The sequence below is a fragment of the Oryza sativa genome, chromosome 2 (genome assembly GCF_034140825.1).
Source record: "Oryza sativa Japonica Group chromosome 2, ASM3414082v1".
NCBI classification, from domain to species: domain Eukaryota; kingdom Viridiplantae; phylum Streptophyta; class Magnoliopsida; order Poales; family Poaceae; genus Oryza; species Oryza sativa.
This window is the reverse complement of record NC_089036.1, coordinates 27253763-27270670: the sequence shown is the minus strand read 5'-3', so window position 1 is coordinate 27270670 and position 16908 is coordinate 27253763. Positions and strand designations below refer to the sequence as shown.

The 16908-nt window shown below is 43.1% G+C and overlaps 3 protein-coding genes across 3 annotated transcripts; all 3 read left to right on the top strand.

Annotated features, from left to right (window-relative positions):
* The first annotated feature begins 1553 nt into the window (after window positions 1–1553).
* LOC107276618 (protein RGF1 INDUCIBLE TRANSCRIPTION FACTOR 1) lies at window positions 1554–2946 on the top strand. Its single transcript, XM_026022680.2, has 4 exons — window positions 1554–1873; window positions 2022–2093; window positions 2216–2356; window positions 2495–2946. Exons 1-4 carry the CDS (start codon window positions 1688–1690, stop codon window positions 2723–2725), a joined length of 630 nt encoding a protein of 209 aa, XP_025878465.1. The 5' UTR covers window positions 1554–1687; the 3' UTR covers window positions 2726–2946.
* Window positions 2947–3984: 1038 nt separating this feature from the next.
* LOC4330222 (protein INAPERTURATE POLLEN1) lies at window positions 3985–4992 on the top strand. Its single transcript, NM_001416804.1, has one exon. The coding sequence runs from the start codon at window positions 4137–4139 to the stop codon at window positions 4833–4835; it is 699 nt and encodes a 232-aa protein (NP_001403733.1). The 5' UTR covers window positions 3985–4136; the 3' UTR covers window positions 4836–4992.
* A 7696-nt stretch (window positions 4993–12688) lies between these two features.
* Window positions 12689–16717, top strand: LOC4330221 (probable trehalose-phosphate phosphatase 1). The gene is made up of 12 exons (NM_001401916.1): window positions 12689–12772; window positions 13941–14049; window positions 14142–14593; window positions 14711–14851; window positions 14940–15011; window positions 15122–15220; window positions 15339–15395; window positions 15568–15669; window positions 15765–15842; window positions 15954–16094; window positions 16190–16282; window positions 16366–16717. The coding sequence occupies exons 3-12, from the start codon at window positions 14312–14314 to the stop codon at window positions 16414–16416; spliced, it is 1116 nt and encodes a 371-aa protein (NP_001388845.1). The 5' UTR covers window positions 12689–12772; window positions 13941–14049; window positions 14142–14311; the 3' UTR covers window positions 16417–16717.
* Window positions 16718–16908: the final 191 nt, after the last annotated feature.

The following is a 16908-nucleotide window of genomic DNA, read 5'->3' as shown; positions in this document are numbered from 1 at the left end:
CAGGCCCACGAATATGGGGGCCCAATACGGCATGACAATTCTCCTAGTACTGTTTGTTGTATGAGTGAAAACGTTTATTTGACCTCCCTCTACTGCAGGTTGAGACTGAGTCTCTTCCCTCAACCACAAAGTCGATCATAGAGGATCTGTATTAACAATTATGATATTTTTTTTGACACAAAATATGTCGTGGCATAGAAAGATTTGAGAGATCTGCTTAAATCCAATGCAAGTTCTAAAGTTGGGGTTCATGGCGTGTCAATTAATTTGATCCTTCAATTTACAAGAATTGATAGAAAGAATTGAACCAATGAACCAATCAACTAATATTGACATAGTGTGATAGATGCAACTCCAATGGTTAAAGCATACATCGGATGGAAATCCCATGTAAGTAGATTCACATGTACATCAACTAGTTTGCCCATACATTTAATAGCTAAAACTCATAATGTTGATAACTTATCGGCTAGAACTATGATGGAATATTGCATAAAAATCTATCGGTTTACTAAAATTAAACTTATTAGTAGCAAATTAAGGGCTTGTTCACTTTGCTACCATTTTCAACCTTACCTTTTTTTTGGCAAAGTTAAAAAAAAAGTGACTACATTTAGTTTGTTACTAAATTTTAATAGGTACATATTAAATCTTGCCAAAATTTGGCAACCTTACCAAAATTTAGATTTGCCAAAACTTGGTAAGGTTGAAAATGGTAGCAAAGTGAACAAGCCCTAATAGATCGGACCTAACTGAGACAGTATAATATTGACGATAATAAACTTATTTAGCCGATAGATCTACGCAAACGCGACGAATATATTGATCAATAAAAAACAACAGTATGATTAGAGAAACACCAACTTAGTTAGAATATCGGATTTAACTGAGAAAGCCATAACTATGCCATTATGACTCCAAACAACAGTATAATACAATTGACCGAACTTACCTCCTCACCAGAGATTGAAACGATGCAACGTAACTCGAAACTAAGAACTTGCTGGAATAAAAGGTGGCAATGCGCCAAAAGTAATTGTATCGATTTGTGTAGATAGATTACAATGACCCTGAATATTTATACCTTTGGGTTGATACAAGTCCCAATCAGAGGCGGATCCAACGTAGGTGCGGGGTGCAGGGGGACTTGAGTCCCCCCTACACCCACAAAACTCATGGATACCCCCGGAGCACCCCCTTCGATTTTTTCACGATGAATGATAAACTAAAGGTTCCTAGTTGGCTGGAGGTTGAAAAAATTGTGTAATTGAGCCCCCCCCCCCTAAATTTTTTTTTCCTGGATCCGCCCCTGGTCCCAATCAAACACGAGATAAAACTTCTTTAACAACAAAAGATGGACTTAGTTGAGGGACCTCAGATGGACTTCTTTCCTATGACTAGGATGAGTGATTGAGTGGCCTAGAGGCTAGAGCCTGAGACAAGAACAGAAGAGCGCGAGAGATGCGTGCAGCAGAGACGATGAGAGCAGCCGCGCCCACATATGGCGGTGCCGAACCACCGAGTTTTTCGCTTTTTGAATCGAGACAATCGTCTCAAGCCCGCATTCCTCGATCGATCCCATGATCCCATCCATTCGAGCCGCACTGTGGTCTAAGCACGCAGCCTTGACCGTGCCGGTGGTGCCAACCCGCAGCTCGATCGTCGTCGTCGTCGTCGGTGACCTTGGATGCAGTCGCCGGCCGTTCGCGGCGCCCCGCAGTGGCTGCGCGGCCTGCTGTCGGAGGAGTTCTTCGACTCGTGCGGCGCGCACCCGGGGGAGCGCAAGAACGACAAGAACCACTTCTGCGTCGACTGCGCCGCCGCGCTCTGCCGCCACTGCCTCCCCCACGACGCCTCCCACGGCGTCCTACAGGTAAATTGATACGACGACGCCGTCCCTCGTTTCTCCGCGGTGAGATGCCCTGCCCCCCCCCCCCCCCAGCCATGCCCTGTCGACGCCGTACGTGTTTCGAGCTTTTGGCCGATCTTTACTTGGTCTGACATGGAGGAAAATATAACAGATTTGGAAGTATGCGTCCTGCTTCGTCGTCCGCGTCGACGACCTAAAGCTATTCGATTGCAACGGCATCCAGGTACAGCGATCTCGGGTTGCCACATTTCAAGCGTTCCTTTAATTAGCTACCAATTCGATCGTCACGTACAGACGTACTGTACTGATCATGAGTCTTACTCCTACATGGTATCGGGCGTGCAGTCGCACACGTTGAGTGACCACGAGGTGGTGTTCCTGAACGAGCGCACGGCGAGGAAGCGGTCGGCGAGCGTGGAGAACCCCTGCGCCGCGTGCGCGCGGCCGCTGCCGTCCGGGCACGACTACTGCTCCCTCTTCTGCAAGGTATTATAAGCCGTACAGGTGCCGTCGCGTACTCGCGTGAAACTCCTATCCTCCCCTGCTCGGCATTCGAATTCGTTTCCCCTGATAATATGTAATAGCCGGGATCTCATGATCGATCGATATGACGAGATGATGCAGGTGAAGCATCTCGGGGAGAGCGATCAGGGGCTGCGCCGCGCGCTACGCGTGAACCGGAGGAGCGCGGCGGCGGCGGGGGGAGGAGGAGGAGGAGAGGACCCCGCCGTGGCGGAGGCCTCGCAGAGCGGGAAGAGGAGGGCGTCGTCGTCGGAGTCGGGGCGGAGCTGCGGCGGGACGTTGCGGAAGAGGAGCCGGAAGCAGCCCGCGCCGGCTCGGTCGCCGTCGTGTTGAGGCGCGGCGCGGAGGCGTGCGTGGGCTGGGCCGCTGGGCTGTTTGTTACGGCCGGGTTCATCGTTCATGTAAGCCACACGGGTAGCGGCTGAGGCCCCGTTTTTTCAGATTATTTATAGGATTTTTTGGTCTATGGTATTAAAAAGCATTTTTTTCTTATTTTTTTACTGCATTGCTAAATAATCTTTTGAAATCTATTTATTATTTTGTTTTTTAATTTATTCTTATACCTAAGTAGATAATAATCCGCGACAATTAGGAGTTATTGAGAGGAGAGGAAAAGAGAAGATTGAGAAGATCCGCAAAATGAGGTGAGCCATTAGCGCACGCATAATTAATTAAGTATTAATTATTTTAAATTTTAAAAATGAATTAATATGATTTTTTTAAAACAACTTTCTTAAATTTTAAAAATGAATTAATATGTCCATGAAGGCATGGGTGTTATCTTAAGTAGAAATGTCCGTGAATATTAGGGAAGGATATAATATCAAATAATTAAAAGGGATAAAGCTTCGAACCTAGGTCGTCTAGCCTACCATCTTGTGTAGCTAGACGGAAGACCCTGGACGTTTCTCTTAAGTAGAAATGTTAAACGCCTAAAGTGAATTGCGGGCGTGTTTCACCGGAGGGAGGGAGGTGATGCAAGAATTTTCACTCGGAGGCGATGATACGAGAATGAGCAGAGGCTAGCCGAGCGAGATGATACGAGAATGAGTACAAGAATGAGTAGAGAAGGGAGGGAGCGGTCGGCGCATAAATGGTTAGAAAAGACCGGCGGTGCGGTGAAGGCCGCGCCAAAGGAAGGAATGAAGGATGAGGAGGGCGGAAGGAATGAAGGATGAGAAGGGTGAACGTGGCAGAGATGTCCTCCTTTTATAAAAGACAGATGAGGATGTGGGAAGATTTAGGTGTATTTCTATTTCAGGGGTCTAGTAGGGACAACAACAAACTTTTTTCCCTCAACCTTAAAAACCGTTCAAGGATGTATTCATGGATCCAACTAAAGTTGCTCTCAAGGAACAGCGTATACATTTTCTTTTATCATAGGACATCATATACATAGATGTACAACAGACTAAATACACATTGCACCAAGTAAAGTATATCTTGTTTCACTTTGCACTAGGAGTTGTATCATATATTAAAGGGAAATATTGTAAAATATGATTAAAAATTATAAAACTTTTTTTGGATTTAGACCATGTTTGAATGTCAAAGAAACACAAAGAAAATGGGCCAGCCCATAACTCTCCTACATCACTCGCAGTCGAGGCCCACCTCCGTCTCCGTTCCCCACCCACGCTTCCCTCCCTCCGAATCTCCAATCGGCGGCGATCTCCCCCGGAATCCCTAACGCCGGGCACGGCCAACCACCGCCTCCCCTCGCCGCGCCACCGCAGCCGCAAGAATGCCGAGGCCTCCTCCTCCTCCTCCTCCTGGTCGCGGGGCTCCGGGGGCCAGGCGGCCGATGCGGGAGTTCTTCGCCGCCTGGCTATCCACCCTCCGCTCGCCGCTCCTCCCCCTGCTCCGCCGCGCGCTCTCCTCCTCCTCCTCCTCCTCGTCCGGAGGCTGGGACGACCCGCTTTCCTCCGCCGCCGCCGCCGTCGAGGCCCACTTCCAGGCGCACTGGTCCGCCCTCGACGCCGCCGCCCGCCAGGACCCCGCCCAGGCCGTCTCCGCTGGAGACTGGCGCTCGCCTCTCGAGCTCCCCTTCCTGTGGGTCGGCGACCTCCACCCGTCCCTCGTAACCTCCCTCCTCCGGTCGCTTTCGCCCTCCCCGCGGCTCCTCGCCGCTACCGACCGCGTCGACCGCCGGATCCGCGCGGCCGTCCCCTCAATCTCCGACCGCCTCCGCCGTGTCCAGGAGGCCTTCATCTCCGCCGAGGTGTCCGGCGCGGCTGACGTGGAGGCGTTCTTGGAGGAGCTCAAGGACGTCGCCCTCGATGCCAACAGGCTCCGTCGAGGCGTTCTTTCGGAGCTCGTCGCCGCCGCCGGGGGGTACCAGGCGGCGCTCTTCCTCGAGGCGCTCTCGCGCTTCGTGCTCTCCATGCACGACCCGGAGGTGCTCCGCCGCTTCGACCAGTGCCGCGCCTCTCCCGGTAGTTAGTCTCTTCTTGCCTAGCTGATTATTCCTTATTGCTACTTTTTTTCCCCTTTCTGTTGTGTAAAATCTTGGGTTTCTTGGATAGGAATTGATAGTAGTGATGGATATCCATGTAAAATCTTTTAGAGATAATGCTACAAGTGAATGAAACAATATCGTCAAGAAAAAGATGGCTCTTAATTTTTAATTTTTTTTTTGGGTTGTGTTTGATCTTGTTTCTGACGGAATATGTTAGACCCTGGAGTAGATGTCTCTCTATTGCTTAGAGGTATTGTGATACGAGGCTTGATTCTTCCTGTTCTGATTTCACCCGGATGTTATGAATGGATGGAGTTGTATTGAGGAAATGCTATGTTTTATGGATGAGCTTAGCTGGATTATTATTTGCCACTTAATTCTTTGCAGACTAGAAAAAGGTTGCAAATTTTGCATCTCGCTGCATTTCCTCTAAAAATCAGTTCTCGTGTCCTTAGGAATTCTGGTGCTGCGTTTTTGCACATTGTTTACATACGTATAAGTGTTACTGTATGTTGCTTGTGTAGATTCTTCTTGTTTGTTCGTAACAGAATTGGTTTATGATAAATACTACTAGCTAAAACTGAGACAATACTTAAATTTTACACAACAGTATCAGCTCCCTGCAGATCATATCAGGCTAAATCACAGGAAAAGTGATGTTTCACAAGATAACAAAGCAAATATTATCGGAAGATAGCAAACTCATTATGTTTAAGCCACAACTGCTTCTAAGTCTAATTCAGAAACAACAGTTATAACCTACAAACTATTGTCAAATGATTTTTCTACGAGAGCAAACGAATTAGTGGTATTGCTGCTATTTGCTACTTACTCCGTTTCACAATGTAAGTCATTCTAGCATTTCCCATATTCATATTGATGTTAATGAATCTAGATAGATATATATGTCTAGATTTATTAATATCAATATGAATGTGGGAAATGCTAGAATGACTTACATTGTGAAACGGAGGGAGTAGTTGTTGGATGATGTTGTTTAATTGTGCTTATTTGCTCCTGGTTCAATCCATTTGTACTTGAACAAATGTGGCCTGTCTGAAATAATATTTTTCAATGTCTCTGGAGTTTTCTTGGGATTTAGAATACATATTTATGCCTCTAGTCTCTAATGGCTTATGCCCTAACATGCATTTTGGATGTTTTACTGTCTAGTAGTTGTGTCACAGAAATGCGAATTATCAGTTAGTCAACACTGTTTGCCAAACCCATACTCCCCACCCCACCCTCCTTTTTTTTTTTTGGGGGGGGGGGGGTGGGTCCTAATTTTACTAGCCAGAATCAGTCACTTAGTGCTTCCATGATTAGTAAAATTTGACTACACTAGCATAATGCCCGTGCGTTGCAATGATTTTTTTTATAAAAATAGTTTGTTCTATATATTTTTAATGCCTCTAAAAGACGTTATTCCTATTGTCTAGAGCGATGAAAAAAAATCCATAATAAGGGTATTCGATTATCATATTTTTCTTGTGTGAAGTTTGGCCTGTGGGGGCTAGGAAAAAGTAAAGTCTTCTCTTACTTTTTGCAGGCACCACCAAAAGTAATAGATATATGTATATTATATATCTCAAGGCAAGCCTTTTTCATAAGTACAATTCCATATTGCGATTTGAAAAATTGGTATATATAATTTGCTGACGAGAGTAATTTACTTGAATTCTGTCGAGATTGGTGAAGCGACGCATTTGTGTTGACTGTTACTCTGTTTAGAACACTGTTCCGTTCTGAAAGGGCCAACATTGCCTTTAAACTTAGAAATCAAGCAAGGGGTTTTGACTTTTGACTTGTGATTAGCGTGGTTGGGATAAGTGCCATTCAGCCTAGTCGATGTGTCCTGTGACCCAAATGGGGCTATGGTGCCATGGAGGCATCTCCACAGGGTGGGTCAATGTGGGAGGGTGCAGACTATTGCAATTTTGTATAGAGGTTTGGCCCCCCCACAACTCAATCTATTCTAGTTAACCAAGATAGAGTTTACTGCACTCCATCTGTACAAGAACCTAATACTGACGATAACTTGGTAGCTAAGAAATACTAGCCGTGTTCTTGTATGTAGTATGTGCACTGAAGTTGCATCACTGCAATAACCAATTAACCACATGGACCCATGCTGGAATTGGTAAACAGCAGCTTCTCCCCCTCTTGGTAAGCATCTTGTCCTTGAGCTGCCATTTCATGGGTACAGCTACGCCATGGCTGGCTTTGGCGATGTTCCCATGGGATGGCAATGTCAGAATCAGTGGTCACAATAACACTGCATTTCCTGTAGTGGTAGCACCACGGTTGGCTCTAGTGGCCCATGGGGGTGGTTAAGAGGAGCCAAGGGTGGCACCTATTTTGGAGGCAGCAGCGATTAGCATCTACTCCCTCCGTTTCACAATGTAAGTCATTCTAGCATTTTCCACATTCATATTGATGTTAATGAATCTAGACATATATGTGTGCCTAGATTCATTAACATCTATATGAATATGGGCAATGCTAGAATGACTTACATTATGAAACGGAGGAAGTACTAGATAGGCAATCTACCTTGCATTGATTCAGCACTTTAACTTTGTTTCTTCAGATCTTGAATGTTCAAATGTTGTTTCATGAAAGCTCAGCCGACCTGCATGCTATTGTGCATTAAGTGAACCAAAGATAATTCTTGTGTTTGTAATATCAACAGATGGCAATAGTTGTGAGATGTATATTAGATGCATACTCTCTGATTCTTCAATGCTTCTCGGATCTCTTGGCTCTGGTCTACTTTTGAAAAAAATAACTTCTTAACCTCATGTACTCACTGTTGCTTGCAAATTTTCCTTTTTATTCTGGAAATTTCTGAGGAATCTTAATCAGGTGTAGCTTATAGCACACACTAGTTGGAACAGAAGTCTATAACTTTATGGTCCAAAGTATCATGATTTCCTAGCCATCTAAACAATAAAAAAAGTATCTATTCTGGTGGTCCAGTCCATGAGAAGCTTAACTTACGACCTACAGTATATATACTAAGTAAATAGCAGATCTTCTATTAGTTCTCATTGTTAACTCATCATGGTCCTAAAGAACAGTATCTTCACAATGCTTCCATGTGAGAATGGCACTGTTGGGTTAGGTGATGGTCTCCAGAAATGCATCCAAAGATCCAAATGTGCACATAGTAGATCCACTGCGTTGAATGGCCCTTTTGAGGAATGATGCATTCATGGCTTCTAGGGTTCTTGTTGCTTCCAGTCTGGCAGTTGCACACTTGCACTTGATGACTGATGACTATAACAGATCTCACAGAAGTTGTGCTGTTGAGTCCATATCGTTTTCTTCTGCTTTAACCTCAGGGGAGAAAACAAAGTTGTGTTGATGAGTCTACATTGCTTTAGCCTCAAGGTTTTTTTTTCTCTTGTTGGTTCACATGAATGCATAAGACAGTCCTATTTGTTCCTTTACATTCATCAGATAACCACTTGACTTTATTTCTTTAATATCTCTTTTTCTTGATCAGCATGCCAATCTTATAAACTTCTTCTTCTTTCCTTTTTTTTTTGTGGGGGTGGGGGGGGGGGGGGTAAAAACATCCACTTTTTAGATTTTACCACTATGGCCTAACATAACTAGATGGTGCTTACGGTATCTTACTGCCCTTGCATTCCTGTAGAATTTCCATTAATCACAAAAAAGCTAATTTCTAACATTACTTTCTGCAACTTTGCAAATATCTTGGAACTTTATGCAATCTCAGATCATTAAAGTGCATCAATAATATGGTCATGCTCATTTTGGTCAAAGTGAGAAGGGATGAACTGCAAATTGAGTTTTTGTTTTTTAGTTTTGTTCATCTGCCTAGTTGAACTATTTTTGTCATACAGACTAACCTGTGGATCCATAATCTTCCCCGGTATATTGCAAAGTTGCTGCTGCTTCTCTTGCTGGTTTGTTTGGAAAGTGACGAGTGGGGTTTGTTTATTATAGTGATAAGGAAAACCAAAACGATGAGATGAGCATTGTTTGCTGGCTTGCAGTTCTTTAATCATCCAGTCTCCATAGTTATCCGAATTCCCTGTGGATCCAAGGACAGGCATGTAGTTCTAAATAAGTTTACTTTGCTGTTACAGGATTGATTGCTGGCCAATCAGATCCAAAGTAACTTACTTCCTTGCACTTTCAAATTGTTAGAAGTATGCACAAAACTGTGAGTAAATTTGACTGCAATACTACAAAAGTATAAATTGTTCTATTGGCTCTCTTTTTTTTTTGCCACTTCGTAGTTGACCTGTCTTGTTCATTATTAGTACATGTAACAGAAGCATCATTACATTTAGAACGCTGTGTAAATCAGAGTTCAAGATCGTACTGGCTACTTGCTGACAAGTGACATGTAACTGGAGCATCAGTACATTTAGAATGCTGTGTAAATCAGAATTCAAGACCCTATTGGCTGCTTACTGACCAGTGACCTCATGTGCCTGTTGTTCTTGTAGGCATCTTTGGGAAGCACGAGATGAGCTAGCGCACCTAGCAACTGTCGAGGCAGCGAGGAGACCAATCCAACAAGAGGAAGTGCATGGTATTCTTTTCCCAATTAGGTATAGTCAATTACAGATGCAGATACAGTGCACGCCCATTGGCCGATTCCACATGTTCATGTTCTTCTCTATATTATTTTATGCTCATGCTCGTTCAGTTGCCCCAGTTTTTTTTTATGCTCATGTAGTCATGTTCGTCTTCGATTGTCTTTTGGCAGTTGCTAGCTGGGCGTTAGGTGGTCGCAGGCGACTCGAAAACGTTGAGACATCCAGGAGTCATCTGGTACCCTCGTGGATCCGACTTGGCCAACAATTTTCCCCCAAGGCATCAGGTCGCCAGCACTGACGTTTCAGTATTAACCCCTCTTAAAAAAAATGACGCTATACCATATCTTTAGTGTTGGATGGTGAAAAAGAAAATTTGATGGATGATTGAAGTTGCACGTTTGTTAACAAGGACTTGTGTTAACATCGTCGTGAAGTAGGCTAGCCACCGACCTGTGTGTTGTATTCTATTTGTATGCAGTTATGAAGCAGAATTTTCATGACAAAGAGATGGAGGCCTGTTTCAGTCAGAATATATCATCTAAATCTTTTTATGCTCTAAAAATGGAGGTCTGTTTCAGTCAGAATATTATCAAATCTTTGTGGTCGAAATTGGCCCTTGGGGGGAATTATCACATTTTTTGTTTCTCCTTGACTTGGCCTTGGATTCAGTTCACCTCCAAGATACGGCGAGCTGATTTCTAGCTGTATATGATTCTTTTTTGGTTTCTAGGAGATGCATTATTGTATCAGGGTGCAGCAGCATGCATGCCCACTGGTTATTCTGTTCAATGGCTTGTTTATAGGTTCAGTTGCGCAAGATTGCCTTCAAACATTTGTTTATCTCATCCTCTTCGTTTCGGTTGCGGACACCAAACATCGCGAATCGCTGTAATGTCCGTGAACGTATCTGCGGCGGTTTCTTTCATCGATAAAAAAGACGGTACTCTACGAAAGCTCTCGCGTTGGCTCTTCCGGTCGTCAAGGGGCTACAGGGCAGATGCTCGAGCACACACAAGTTACAAGAAAAAAAATATTTTTGTTCGTTTTCCTTCGCCGTCAAGTTCACCCTCTCTGTATCTACGCGGCAACCATCAACTGATTACTAGTACTGCATATCTGCAAAGTTGTGTTCTCTCAGGAGGCGGGAAAAAAGAAAGAAAGAGCTCCAAGTTGCGTTCCGGCACGTGCGGGAGACAACCACACTGTATTTTTATGATGGGCGATGGCTGCACCGCGGGCGGGCGCTTTTCGCGGCGATGACGACGGACGGCGACGGGCTGGACGCACTCAGTACTCACTCGGCGTCGAACGCTCAGCGAAGGTGGGCGCTGGGTACCAGGCTACCAGCAGGGCAGTATAGCACACTAGCACTACTAGTAGTGGTACAAGTAGTAATAAAGCGCTAAAGCGAACGCACTGGATGTAGCTTAGCTGACTCAACTCACAGTCGGCTCGGCGCGGGACGGGACGCGGACGCGGACGGCGCGAGCGGGGGTTGGGCCGAGTACGTCGCTGTCCGGGAGAAAAGCGGGTGGGGGGTTGGGGAGGTCAGTAACCGTGGACGGGGTCGGCGGCGAGGAGGGAGGAGGGCTGTTTCGTAGCGGCGGCGTGCGGGGTGGACGGACCTGGACGGACCAGCAGGGGAGGGGGGCGTCAGGGCGCGGTGCGGGCGACGGGTGGGGGGGGGGGGGGGCCCGACGCGTCGACGCTGACAAGACTCCAGCTCCACGCTGACAAAGACGCGGCCGCGCCGAGCGTGACGTGGATTCCGTGACCGTGCTTGTCAGTGGGAGGGTGGGCTACCCCTACGCGTCGTCGGTCCCGGTGGGTGGAAGGAACCAGTGCGGGGGTTCGCTACTGGCTTTGGCCAGGTAAAATGCTCCGTGCACACACCACGTACTCCCTCCGTCCCACTAAATAAGGCACGCATGTATATTTAGATTCAACACTTTAAATGTTTGATAAATAATTATTTTATTATAAAATAAATTTTATTTTATGAAAACAATATCATTATATTAATATTTTAATTTACTTTTATATGATTATGATTTGGTTGCTTTATGAGAAATTTAAAATCAAAGATTATTTTTGACGATAGTGTCAAATTTGGCCACGTCTTATTGAGTGGGACAAAGGGAGTAGCTCTTACATTTGGTTTCCTGGTTTCTCTATTATTATATACTGGATGATGTTTTCGAAAGAGTATAATGGTTTTATTTGCCTACATATCTTTTCTCGGTAGGGATTGCTACAGATGACTGGTTAAATAATTGGGGTACAAATACATATGTGCTTGTTGGCTATCTGCATATTTTTTATGAGCAAATTTAGTAAACCTATGTTTTATGGTCAAAGTTGTATAAAATTGGTGGCACAGAACCCCATCTATTGTGGTTTTTAAGTTTTACAAAACACCACCCCTAAATAACATATTTGGCAAATATTTACCAAAAAAATTTAAAACACACAATGTATATGAAACTTTTAGTTGTTGATTTCTTGATTAAATTTGTTAGTTTAACTCTTCACCACTTAAAAAAAAATATTATTTCAGATATGCTGGAATCAATTGAAATTTGAATTAAGACGGGGTTTTATGAAATATTTAGATCATAAAATATGTGGTTATGTGCCACAAATCATATATGCAATTTTGACTATAAGACGTAAGGTTTTATAAAATTTACTCTATTTTTAACTTATTGACATTCTACGATGGTTAAAAATATGACTAACTATGACAGGTATGAACGGTGAGCTGCACACAAAAGACGTGGGCATACACCTGTTTGCAGTTTGATTCACATTAACATGAAAATAATGTGACAAATTTTGAAGAGAACAAAAGCGTGACTCGTAGATTGACGCTATTACAGTTTAAGTATTATTAAGAAGGTACACCAACAAATCATGAATCACTTACCCGATAAAATAAAGAAAATAAAATAGTGCATGTGCAAGTTTTTTCTTAATATAATTTATTTTGTATATCTCTCTTACTAAGTACTAACCAATATGATTATAAACAGATGGAGATATAATTATTCATGCCGCTAATTTGTTCTCTAAAGGAGTTCAGCTGCGTGAAAAGGGTTCGGCATCAACCCTGTGCAAAATCGTGTGGACTACAACGAGGGTACCTAACAAATATCCCCGTAACAACACAAGTAGGCGCCATTGAATTCTCCAAGATTTCTTTCAACCCTTTTCCTCCTCCCGTCTCTATATATAGCCTTGGCATCAAAGCCATTCTCCTCCTCCTCTCCTCAGCACTCCATCTTCCTCCATCTGCGTATTTTCCAACACATCTCTCTTGCAGTTCGTTTCAAGTCTTTCATTAAGGTGTGCGTCTTCTTCTCTTTGTCATTCTTCTAGATCACCTGCTTATACTTCTGCATTTCTGCATGCAATGCTCAGTTGGTCCAACATTTGTTCTTTGAACTTACTGCATGCTCTTTTGATGTCTTTGTTTCTGCAAAAATATAGGCACCGAAGTGCCAAAACTGAACTTCGGTGCCTTTCTCACTGAGAAAACGGATACTTTTCTGTTGTAAAGGATGCTGTGATTGTTGGAGTTCATGTAGGTCCTCGAAAAGTGTGAAAACAGCCAAAAAATGCACTCGTTCTGAGAATTGCTTGAGAACTGTAAACATGGCCACAATTTGCTAGAGCTAGCTAAAACTGCTATCGGATCCACTTATTTCCTTACCTTTTTCTTGATTTTTTCTTGTTTCATCTCCCTAGGGTTGTTAATGTTCAGCATATCCATTGACATTTTCTTTTAGACACCCAGTTTTCTTATTTTCTGACCGGGTCAATTTCCACTCAAAGTTCGTATTTGAAAACATGTTCGATGACCAAAACAATTTTTTCAAGTCTATTCTTCTTCAAGTCAATTCTCCTAAAGATTTCCAACTTGATTTTTTTTTCACAATAAAAATCTCTAACCTTACGTTATATGCTTCCATCACACAGTTTAGTAGAATATATAAGCTGACGTTATTGTGCTTCCATCATGGCTAATAGCGATGTACTAGTGGTTGCTCTTTTAAGGTTGGTGCCCATGGTTAATTGCGTTCTGAACTTTGACGCGTTAGGTTTACCTACCATTTCTTTGAGTTCAGAAACACTCATTAAGACATTAACCCATGGGCCCAAGCACACATGGCCTCAGTGATTAGTCCAGCATATCGTTGTAGTAGATATCAAGACATTGAGCCTAACTGTGTTAATGATCATCCTTTTCCTCCGGCAGATATTTTATTCTTTTTTATTCGACTCAGAGTGACATTGTACTGCTAAACCACAGTTGATGCCACACTTAATCCTGGGCCCATTTTTTTTCTTTCCTTGGCATCTTGTAGTATTTTCCCTTTTGTTGATGTTGATTTGTTCCTTTGCTCATGAATGACAAGGACACACATTTATTACGGCCTGACACTTGAGGAGGACATGGCTGTCGTTTTACTTCTGTGTAAATGAAAAGATTTTTCCTTCTTGATTTATGCAGTAAAACTTTCTGAACATTTGAAGTGCAACGGAGCTGGCGTTTTATGGCTTTTCCTATGAAGCAATCCACATCTCTGATATAGATGTGTACTCGTTCTGAACATGACAAGGTACGGCACATCCTAAAACTGTTACTACTATTTTCATCTCATGGAAAACAAGAGCAGTTTCTCTAATACTTTGTCTTACATTGTCTGATCAGTTCTCAGGTATTTCTCTGTTGATGAACTGCCTCCACACCTGCAGTGACAAGAAGACACTGAAGAAGTGGTTTTTCATCGACAAGACAGTTGGCTAAATTCAGCAGTGCACTCGTCCTTAAAGCGATCGATCATACTTCTTTCTTGATCTCATCATCCTAAATTTTCCCAAATGGATTTGAGCAATAGCTCACCTGTCATCACCGATCCGGTGGCGATCAGCCAGCAGTTGTTGGGCGGCCTGCCTTCAAATCTGATGCAGTTTTCAGTCATGCCCGGTGGCTACTCCAGCTCTGGCATGAACGTTGGTGTCAGTAGGCTCAAAATCGAGGAAGTCCTTGTCAATGGACTGCTTGATGCCATGAAATCCTCGTCACCTCGCAGGAGGCTGAATGTAGCATTTGGCGAGGACAATTCATCTGAAGAAGAAGACCCTGCTTACAGCGCTTGGATGGTAAGCTACAATGGTTACATTGGTTGTGTTTCTGTTGGCCTAATAAGTTGTACTAGTAACTCGCAATCCTTTTCTTTTCGTGGACAGTACTGACATATGTGATGACTTGTGTTGCAGGCAAAATGTCCTTCTGCTTTGGCTTCCTTCAAGCAAATTGTAGCCAGTGCACAAGGGAAGAAGATTGCTGTGTTTCTAGACTATGACGGCACACTGTCGCCTATTGTGGATGATCCTGACAAAGCAGTGATGTCTCCCGTGGTAAGTCTGAATATAAACTCTGACCAATAACTAGCATTTCTTGGTTAATGAAGAGCTGCTTTGAATTAAATTAAAAACTTTTCCTCAGATGAGAGCTGCTGTGAGAAATGTTGCGAAGTACTTCCCCACTGCAATTGTCAGCGGAAGGTCCCGCAATAAGGTACCGAAAATATGGTTGCATGCATTTTAGTGTACTAGTATTAGAAGCCAAGTGATTGCATATGCAAGTGTATGTCTTATCTTACATATGGCTTACTTATCTCTATGCAGGTGTTTGAATTTGTAAAACTGAAGGAGCTTTATTATGCTGGAAGCCATGGTATGGACATAATGGCACCTTCAGCAAATCATGAGCACAGTGCTGAAAAGGTGAGGATTTCTTGCCTATGTTTCTACAAATAGAGTGAAAAAGTCTACCTTTTTTGGGGGCATTCTAACAAATATGTTCTAGTGTAAAATACTGACTATGGCTTAATTCCAACTACAGAGCAAACAGGCCAATCTCTTCCAACCTGCACACGACTTTCTGCCAATGATCGATGAGGTGCATTTCTCTTTCAACTTTGAAGTAAAAAAGTTGTATTGCTCTATCCAGTTTAACGCAAATATAAAACGATTCCATCATCTCATTATTATTCATATAAATTACTGTGATTAGTCCTGATGGGTGTGCAAAAGTTTTGTGCTATTTGTTAACAAACTTTTTATTTCAACAGGTTACCAAGTCCCTCTTGCAAGTTGTCAGTGGAATTGAAGGTGCAACTGTTGAGAACAACAAATTCTGCGTTTCTGTACATTATCGCAACGTTGCAGAGAAGGTAAAAACTGTTTTTTTTTCCGTCATACTTTTTTCTCTGCTCCCAAGCGCTTGGAAAATGAAAATTCATCTGACAATATTGCTTCTTGTTTGCAGGATTGGAAACTGGTCGCACGGCTCGTAAACGAAGTGCTGGAGGCTTTTCCTCGTCTCAAAGTAACCAATGGACGAATGGTAAGAACGCTATGCCAAGTCTATTTAGCTGTACACTGAAACTTACCCATTTCCTGGTAATTTGCACATCTATCAAACCCTGTGCTGAATATTCTGGAAATATATCTTCAGGTTTTAGAGGTTCGTCCGGTGATCGACTGGGACAAGGGAAAGGCTGTGGAGTTTCTGCTCCAGTCACTCGGGCTAAATGACTCTGAAAATGTGATCCCCATCTACATTGGAGACGACAGAACTGACGAAGACGCTTTCAAGGTTCATATATTTTCTGGAGAACACGTAGTGCTGTATATCCTAGTCGCATCTTTGATTCAGTGTAAACTGATATAGCGGTCATTTGGTTTAACCAGGTACTTCGACAGCGAAATTGCGGTTATGGAATACTAGTTTCACAGGTTCCCAAGGAAACTGAAGCCTTCTACTCGCTGAGAGATCCATCTGAAGTAAGCTCAAAAGAATATCTTTCTTCTTCCTTGGGTGATTTTCATTCGACGTGTTCATCATTAACTGTTTGCTTATCGTACAGGTGATGGAGTTCCTCAATTTCTTGGTGAGATGGAAGAAGCACTCAGTGTGAAAAAAAGAAGACAGTCTGAGCAGGTTTTACTAATACTACTCCGGCAGAAATAACTGTAGTTTCCGAGGCGACAATTTTGAAGCATTGGACGCTGTAGATAGATGTAATAACTCTCTAGATATGTGGTTCCAATTCATTCTTATTGATCGATGTTATTGTATTGTTCATGTTCTCCACCGCTGAGAAAAATTAATCAGTGATGGTTGATCCGGTCTCTTGCCATTGTAAGTTGTAAGCAAGAAGGCCCTCTTCTTAGTATCCATGCTGATGAACGAAATTAAAACCTTCATTTTTCGTGTAATATTCTCCCTACTGTGAACCTTTTACATAGTATATATCACTCGTCTATTCAATATATATTCTTCCTTCATCCGAAAATAACGTAACCTAAAAATGAGATGTGACTCATCCTAAATTTAATACAATTACGGTCTAGTAAGTTAAAAGGTTAATTCGTGAACGTACGTACTAAGTTTATTCGCGAATGTTCGA

Bases quoted from the DNA above. Each gene is read 5' to 3' on its own strand.
- LOC107276618 (XM_026022680.2), top strand. From the start codon at position 1,688: ATGCAGTCGCCGGCCGTTCGCGGCGCCCCGCAGTGGCTGCGCGGCCTG. The intron at 2,094-2,215 runs GTACAGCGATCT...TCGGGCGTGCAG, and splicing joins TCGATTGCAACGGCATCCAG to TCGCACACGTTGAGTGACCA. The intron at 2,357-2,494 runs GTATTATAAGCC...GAGATGATGCAG, and splicing joins ACTGCTCCCTCTTCTGCAAG to GTGAAGCATCTCGGGGAGAG.
- LOC4330221 (NM_001401916.1), top strand. From the start codon at position 14,312: ATGGATTTGAGCAATAGCTCACCTGTCATCACCGATCCGGTGGCGATC. The intron at 15,012-15,121 runs GTACCGAAAATA...ATCTCTATGCAG, and splicing joins GCGGAAGGTCCCGCAATAAG to GTGTTTGAATTTGTAAAACT. The intron at 15,396-15,567 runs GTGCATTTCTCT...TTATTTCAACAG, and splicing joins TTCTGCCAATGATCGATGAG to GTTACCAAGTCCCTCTTGCA.
- LOC4330222 (NM_001416804.1), top strand. From the start codon at position 4,137: ATGCCGAGGCCTCCTCCTCCTCCTCCTCCTGGTCGCGGGGCTCCGGGG.